The 8,573-nt window shown below is 34.8% G+C and overlaps 1 protein-coding gene across 1 annotated transcript; it reads left to right on the top strand.

Moving 5' to 3' along the window:
- Nucleotides 1–3,109: 3,109 nt before the first annotated feature.
- LOC125780301 (modular serine protease-like) lies at nucleotides 3,110–8,117 on the top strand (the record flags this gene model as incomplete). Its single annotated transcript, XM_049462288.1, is given in 5 exon segments — nucleotides 3,110–3,390; nucleotides 3,477–3,961; nucleotides 5,989–6,139; nucleotides 7,097–7,287; nucleotides 8,012–8,117. Coding segments are annotated over 5 exon segments (1,214 nt in total), but the record flags the coding sequence as incomplete, so codon positions are not given.
- Between the last annotated feature and the right edge of the window lie 456 nt (nucleotides 8,118–8,573).

The raw sequence follows: 8,573 nt of genomic DNA, 5'->3' as shown, positions 1-8,573 counted from the left end.
CCATATTTTTGAACACTGATTCTTATGTAAAATTGAACGAGGAGTCGAATGGAATAGTCAATTAAAAAAAAAAATGGTGGAAAAAACACAAAAAACTAAGACTTTTTTACATAAAATTGTATAACTTCAAAAATCGTCGTTAAAAAATAAAATGTATTTTTTTTTGATTGATCGAAATTTTAATTGCGCGCCAAGAAACAGTGGAGCAATGATATGATATTCTAGATATAGTTTGGTCAAAAGCGGTGAACCACGGGTACAAAACCATGTCGCCAATTAATGGAATGGCCCATATAAAGATTTCAAATTTAATTTTTTTGCATTCTTTTGTAAGATCAATAAACCGGATTTAAGTTTATTTATATTTATTAATACAGTATAAATTTTAATTTTTAGCTAAAAATATGGGGTAGAATATGAGTTAGTGTTTTGAATACGCCGTCTCGAAAACATTGGCTCGCACTTTCTTCGCCCTTTCAGTTGATTGACTTATTTTAAACAAAAGAAAATAAGCGGGCTTTTAATCTAAAAGGTTAATAGCGCGAAAGGGGCTATTATCAAATGAATATAACAAAAATTGGACTTTCGGTACACATTTGAAAAATGATTATGAATATTATATTTTATTCTAATAAACCAATATATAGCCACTTGTCTTTAATCCGTTAAGAGAACGTCGTTTTTTGATAACAATATGTAGCTGTGCCTTAATTGAAGTACTTCCTTAGCTTTCCTATATTTCGATATGGAAAATGTCTAATGAAAATTAAGTGAACGAATAATATTAGATATGATATAGTTTTATGTCGAAAATGTGTAAAATCAGTTCACGAATTACCGTAGCTTCTATAAAATACATATATGCAGTAAGTTGTATTTCGGGATTAGAGATTAAAAACAAATATTAATCACCGAAAATTTTATTGTTTTTCAAAATATTCTCCATTTCGATCTATAAACTTCTGCATGCGTCAAAAATTTGTGTGAGATCACAAGGGAAAAATATTTGCTCCAACCAAATGTTCAAGCAATATTTAGTGCATGCTGGCCCCACTAAAGCCCACAGTTGTCTCAATCCCACGGTGGGTCATACGACGATCTTGCAGTATCAGTTTGCGCACAACATCAATAGTTTCCGAAACCAGTACAGACTTTGGACGACCTTCACGAAACTCGGAACTTGGAATAATCTACGACCTTTATTCAATAATCTCAGACTTCTTGAACTCAATATTCGCTATTAAAAGACTTTTCAATAACTTTCTGTAGACAAAATGCGTAATATTTTAATGAAGTTGAGTGTATAAGTTTCCATAAACATAATTTATGCCTACATTAAAAACTAATATAAAGATTTGCGATTTCTGATTAGCTTTCTTCCTATAACCTTGGCGTTGAGTTTATATCAGTTATATCTCATTTGAATTTATTGGATTGATTTTAATGTATGTAAATATTTCAAACTCAAATCCAGACATGGTGTTTAAATAAAATGAGTCCATGGCCTATAAAATAAAGGGTGATTTTTTAAGAGCTTGATAACTTTTTTTTTAAAAAAAAACGCATAAAATTTGCATAAAATATATCTGCAATCGGTTCATGTTTGAAACGTATGATTAGATAGATTTCATGACAACTTTTTGAAGATAATTTCATTTAAATGTTGACCGCGGCTGCGTCTATAGGTGGCATTCGGAAAGTCCAATTTGGGCAACTTTTTCGACGCATTTCGGCCGGAATAGCCCGAATTTCTTCGGAAAAGTTGTCTTCCAAAGCTGGAATAGTTGCTGGCTTATTTCTGTAGACTTTAGACTTGACGTAGCCCACAAAAAATAGTCTAAAGTCGTTAAAATCGCATGATCTTAGGTGGCCAACTTACGGGTCCATTCTTGAGATGAATTGTTGTCCGAAGTTTTCCTCAAAATGGCCATAGACTCGCGAGCTGTGTGGCATGTAGCGCCATCTTGTTGAAACCACATGTCAACCAAGTTCAGTTCTTCCATTTTGGCACCAAAAAAGTTTGAAGCATCGAACGATAGCGATCGCCCATTCACCGTAACGTTGCGTCATACAGCATCTTTGAAAAAAAACGGTCCAATGATTCCACCAGCGTACAAACCACAACACAAACAGGCATTTTTCGGGATGCATATGGGCCGTGTTCTTGAACGGCTTCTGGTTGCTCTTCACCCCAAATGCGGCAATTTTGCTTATTTACGTAGCCATTCAACCAGAAATGAGCCTCATCGCTGAACAAAATTTGTCGGACGTAAAGCGCGAAACACATTTCGAACCGAACACTGATTTTGGTAATAAAATTCAATGATTTGCAAGCGTTGCTCGTTAGTAAGTCTATTCATGATGAAATGTCAAAGCATACTGAGCATCTTTCTCTTTGACACCATGTCTGAAATCCCACGTGATCTGTCAAATACTAATGCATGAAAATCCTAACCTCAAAAAAATCACCCGTTACATATGTTAATAAGATACCAAGTATGATTGTAATCCATTCACGTTTTAGTTGAATAATGAATTTCGAATTTATTTGTAACTCTTTCATACCCTGAACAAGCTATGTTAAGTTTGCCACGAAGTTTGTAACAGCCAGAAGGAACGTCGCAGATCCTACGGTCAGACTTATGAGCTGTATCCTAAGTTTTTGAGACATCAATTTGAAATCTTACACACTTTTTTTTTAGACAAGACGCTGCTCATTTGGTGGAACCGCTTGATCAAATTCAAGGCCTTGTATGGAAAACATTTCTATTTGACAAGATATTTTCACGAAATTGGGCAATATCATTATCCAAGGTATTGCTACATTTTCCAATTGTTTAGCACGGACCATTATAGCATACAACTGCCATTCAAACTGACCGATCAGAATCAAGATAAAGGTTCTTATTCGTTGCCTTCTTCCTGAAGATTGTTTCACTTTATAAGTAGGTGTTAAAACAACTTCTTCTCAGCTTGGTTTGTGGCCTAAGCCCACATTTTAATGATTTTTAACCCACAGATTACAACTACTGAGAAAGCTGTTACAAGAGTATAAAAAGCTCTCAAGTATAAGAATATATTTAAATAATAATATATTATTTATTTTTTATTTGTAGAAGTATGCGATCATGACCTGGGGTTTAGATGTAATAGTGGTTCGATTATCAACTGTTTGGACGTATGTAATGGCAAAAAAGATTGTGAAGATGGTTCTGACGAATTCTTGCGGAATGATGTCACAGAAAGCCCCTGTCGAAACCTGGAGTGCCCCAATGATCATGTGAAGTGTAATTATGGCGCTTGCATTCCAATAAAGTACCAATGCGATAACAATTACAATTGTGCTGACAATTCGGATGAGTGGAAATATTATTGCCACAAACATAAAGAGTAATCAATTTTGCTAAAGCTTAAAGTTCTTTTGTGACCTAATTTAATAATTAAATATGTGTGTTTCTGTTTTATTTTTCTTGAAGCAATCCTGAAGAATTCAAGTCGTGTGAGTCTGGCGATTTTATTCCAAAAAATAAATTTTGTAACGGAAAAGTCGATTGTCCTAGAGACGACAGTGACGAATGGCCACATTTATGCAACTTATGGCCTTGTCCGATCGATACGCATTTCCGTTGCAAATCTGGTGGATGTATTCCTCTAACTAAAAAATGTGATAACAATAAAGATTGTTATGATAATTCGGACGAGAAATATTGTGGTAGAAAAGTAACAAAAAATCCAGTCTCTACAACACCAAATCAGGGCTGTCTAATTAGACAAGATCCAAATTATTATATAAAAAATGTGCTCGAGAATTATAACATTAATCCCGGGGACCGAGTTCCCGTCAACACACGCATTATTATTAACTGTAGAAATAACTTCGTCTTGCATGGAAACTACCACGAACAGAGGAGAATATGTGAAAGAAATGGTGTGTGGGATTCCCCCCTACCGCATTGCATAAGTGAGTATAAGGTTTACATAATTGGTTTGAATTCATATGTGTGTGTATGTATATGTTGATAACTTTTTGTATCCTGCTTTGTTGTTATACTTTCGCAACTTGTAACAGTATAACAGTGACAGACTTTTATCAAAAAAAGTTTTTGGGCATAAGAATAAATATGTACCTTAAGAGCACTATTTGTACAAAGTTTTATCCCGATATATTTCGATTTCACAGTATGTAATAGGAATGGCTATGTAACCTCACGAAAGATGAAATTTGTCGGATACTATTTGATCGTTAAGATGGTATGCCAAAGTTACTTCGTTGAGATAATTTATTTAATTACCGCGGCTGCGTCTAGGTAAAATCCAATTTTGCAACTTTTGGCATTCGGAAAGCCCTTTAAATGTTGTTTCCAAGTTATAGTTGCTTAACGGACAAAGCTACATACATACATACAGGTGAAGCTAAAAAAAAAGTTATAAAAAGCGAGAAACTACTGACATAGGTTCCCGATTATACTTTAGATTAATGTCAAAAAGAAATGCTATAAATGCGACGCTTGTACACACCTAACCGCAAATTTTGAATTTTCGCAGGTTACCAGTATTCGAGATTCGATTGTTTTGTTGCGCTATATTGGTACTCATATCCCATTTCGTATGCTGACAACAGCCATTGTGAATGTTAAAAATACTAAATTCGCCATATTCCGAACAAAGCTCGTACAGACCCCCCAAACGCACTCTATTTTCAAAAGTAATATGTAGGGTGCTCGACTACGAAAATTGCCACATTAATATGATGAAAATAATAGTTAGTCTAAGCTAGATCGATGTAAGTACATACGTATGCATAAATATTAAAATGGGATATGATGCAGAAATTAGTAGTGAATGATTCCAACCACTCTCGGTTTGTCGAAAACTAAATTTCAATTCATTTGCAAGTTTTTTATTTATTTAATATAAAGTGTTTTCATCACCTGAACATATTTTCCGCCTTTATGACCCAAAAATTGCGAAGTATAAAGGTTCGGTTACACCGGAGTTTAGCTCATAAGTATCCTAGTTCAGAAAAAGGTACGTTATTTCGATTTCACAGTATGTAATAGGAATGGCTATGTAACCTCACGTAACAAATTGAGATGAAATTGCTCGGGTAGTTCCAGAGATACAGGATTTCATCTGGTGGGGGGTGCCAAAGTTACAGTTCGTTCAGATAACGAACTGTATTAGTGCTCAGTTCTGACACTTTATATATCTTTTATTATCCAATTACGCCCGCTTAAAACATTGACCTCTCTTGGATCCAGACCTTTAAATTTTTACTCAAGTTATAGACGAAATGGACAAAGCTACATACATACATACAGGTGAAGCTAAAAAAAAAGTTATAAAAAGCGAGAAACTACTGACATAGGTTCCCGATTATACTTTAGATTAATGTCAAAAAGAAATGCTATAAATGCGACGCTTGTACACACCTAACCGCAAATTTTGAATTTTCGCAGGTTACCAGTATTCGAGATTCGATTGTTTTGTTGCGCTATATTGGTACTCATATCCCTTTCGTATGCTGACAAGGTCAGCCATTGTGAATGTTAAGAAATACTAAATTCGCCATACCTTTTGAACAAAGCTCGCAGACCCCCCTTAGACGCACTCTATTTTCAAAAGTAATATGTAGGGTGCTCGACTACGAAAATTGCCACATTAATATGATGAAAATAATAGTTAGTCTAAGCTAGATCGATGTAAGTACATACGTATGTATATAAATATTAAAATGGGATATGATGCAGAAATTAGTAGTGAATGATTCCAACCACTCTCGGTTTGTCGAAAACTAAATTTCAATTCATTTGCAAATTTTTTATTTATTTAATATAAAGTGTTTTCATCACCTGAACATATTTTTCCGCCTTTATGACCCAAAAATTGCGAGAGTATAAAGGTTCGGTTACACCGGAGTTTAGCTCATAAGTATTTAGTTCAGAAAAAGGTATATTCATTTACTAATTTATTGAAATTCTTTTTCAGAATATTGCGATGCAGAAATCCTAAACAACAGCAAATCTACAACAGTCTCATGTTCAATTGAAGGAGCGGAGGTTCCTTGTAACAAAATAGTACCTGATACGATTGCGAAAGTGTCGTGTGCTGATAGTTATAAAATGCCGGCACAACTAGGGTTCGTATAAAGTATTACCGATCTAATACTATAAGTTCTAATAGACTCTACGGTATTAGGATCCTCATGGTTAAAAGACTGAGCGGTACTCAGATTATTTTATAATAAAGTATTCGTAAATATCTGAAAGTATATTCTTCAGAATTTTGGCGATGTTTACTCGCTTTACTGGCTCTTGAAACTTTCCGGAACAGGGCGCATCATTCGTGTTATCAAAACTTTACCAATTGTATTAATTTCTTTTTTGAGGGAAGCATTTTGTAGCTTATGCAAATTTTTATTTCATCCAATTAAGTGTATGTCATTATAAGTATTGTACAAGTAGTTTACGATATCGAGACTTCATAGTTAGATGACTTCGTTGTATGAGGTTTTAATTGTTCTTCCGCTCTATACCACACATGCTATATTATTATTACCCGGAACAGGGTATATTAAGTTTGTCACGAAGTTTGTAACACTCAGAAGCAAGGGTCGGAGACCCTATAAAGTATATCTATAAATGATCAGTATGTCAAGCTGTGTCGATTTAGCCATGTCCATCTTTCTGTCCGTCCGTCTGTCTGTATATATACGAACTAGTCCGTCAGTTTTTAAGATATCGGTTTGAAAACGTCATTTTCTCCTCAAAAAGCTGCTCATTTGTCGGAATTGCCGATATCGGACTATAACATATAGCTGCCATACAAACTCAACGATCGGAATTATGTTCTTGTATGGAAAACTTTCACATTTGACAAGATATATTCTCGAAATTTGGTATAGATTATTTTCTAAGGCAACAATGTAATCTCCAAAAAAATTGTTCAGAAAAAATTACTATAGCATATAGCTTCCATACAACACATAGTTACTAACAGAAATGCACTTGTGAAGGGTATTTAGCTTCGGTTCAACCGAGGTTAACGTTTTTTCTTGTTTCTTCATTTTATTTTCTTTATATATCTTTTAAATCAGCGATTCCGCTTCCTATGAAATGACCTGCAAAAGCGATGGAAATTGGAGTACAAGGAAAGCCAATTGCGAACCGATTTGCGGTCGTTACGCATCAGATAGCGCATCAGTAGCTCCATGGCACGTAGGTGTCAAAACATATTTGAACCAGATGTGCGGAGGTACTATTGTCTCTCCAAGTATTGTGATAACTGGTGAGTAAAATTTTTCCACCAAATTCCCAAATCTTCGAAAGAATAAATGTGAGGGACGTTTAACTCCAATAGAGAAAGAGAGATATCAAATACGAGTAAATCCGCAGTTCAACAGATAAAAGTGAGATGTGCCTAAATAGCTGGGTGAAAGGGACCGAATTATTTCACATCCACATTAAAATATAGCATATTATTAGGTCGCTTTTTGTTTTGTTACCGAATTTTTGATCTCTCGCAACATATTGCTACAGAGTATAATAGTTTATTATAATAGACGGGACGAGTTAAAATCCGTATGACTTTCTGTCTGTCCGTTTGTCTGTGCAAGCGATAACTTGAGTAAAAATTGAGATATTTCCATGAAACATTCAGGAGTTCCTGTGAGAGTAAAAGGCTTCGTCACCTAGAGGCTTACAATGGACGAATCGGCCCCATCTACTTCCCACATGATAAAATTTTAAAATCCAACTGATTCTTTCATATTGATATATACAAATCATATACCCATTAAGTTATCATAACAAAAGATTACACAAATAATGTCATCAATATGCGCAATATGCATATGTAAATGTCAAGATACCGATTATGTGTACCTGAGTACCTATTGTGGACTTTTTACCAAAAATAGATAACTGACTGTATTAAATTGACCCTAATTGGGTTGAGTTTCAGTAAAATAGCCCTTCTTTGCATGTTGATTATATACTCGTTTTTATTGCAGCTCTACATTGCGTCCAATTTGAAGATGAACCAGCTCTTAGCGTCGACAAAGTTGTAGTGATAATCGCGGGGAATTCAGTCAATGTGTCGGAGATTATCGTAGGAGGGTATGTATATGTCCACGTATATAGCTTGCTCTTATAATACATAATTGACCAAGCGGTCCTGGCCCAACAACTCTAAAAAATATCGACGATAGTTTTAATATGCACCATATTGTGAACAAGTCATTCACTCCCTTAGTTCCTGAGTACACCCATTACATAAATCAATTACTCAACGTAACAAAAGAATTTTAGCTTGAACAACTCATAGTTATGTCAATTTTCATACCATTATGTAATCATCGAACATCGAAACACGTTTTAAACCAAACAACAAATTTTGTACTAGAATATTAACCAGGCATTTTTATTACCATTTTCGGGCTTCTGGCGTGGCATGCGGTTGAATTTATTAATGAACCGAATACTGTTTGACCCGTTTTGCTGAATATTAATGTTTGACCATAATTAATGGTGCTCTGAAACTGCTTTGAGAGCTTTCTTCAGTATTTAAGCGAA

This window comes from Bactrocera dorsalis, unplaced genomic scaffold, assembly GCF_023373825.1.
Source record: "Bactrocera dorsalis isolate Fly_Bdor unplaced genomic scaffold, ASM2337382v1 BdCtg458, whole genome shotgun sequence".
NCBI lineage: Eukaryota > Metazoa > Arthropoda > Insecta > Diptera > Tephritidae > Bactrocera > Bactrocera dorsalis.
Note: the sequence above shows the minus strand (reverse complement) of the source record. Positions and strands in the feature narration are given on the sequence as shown.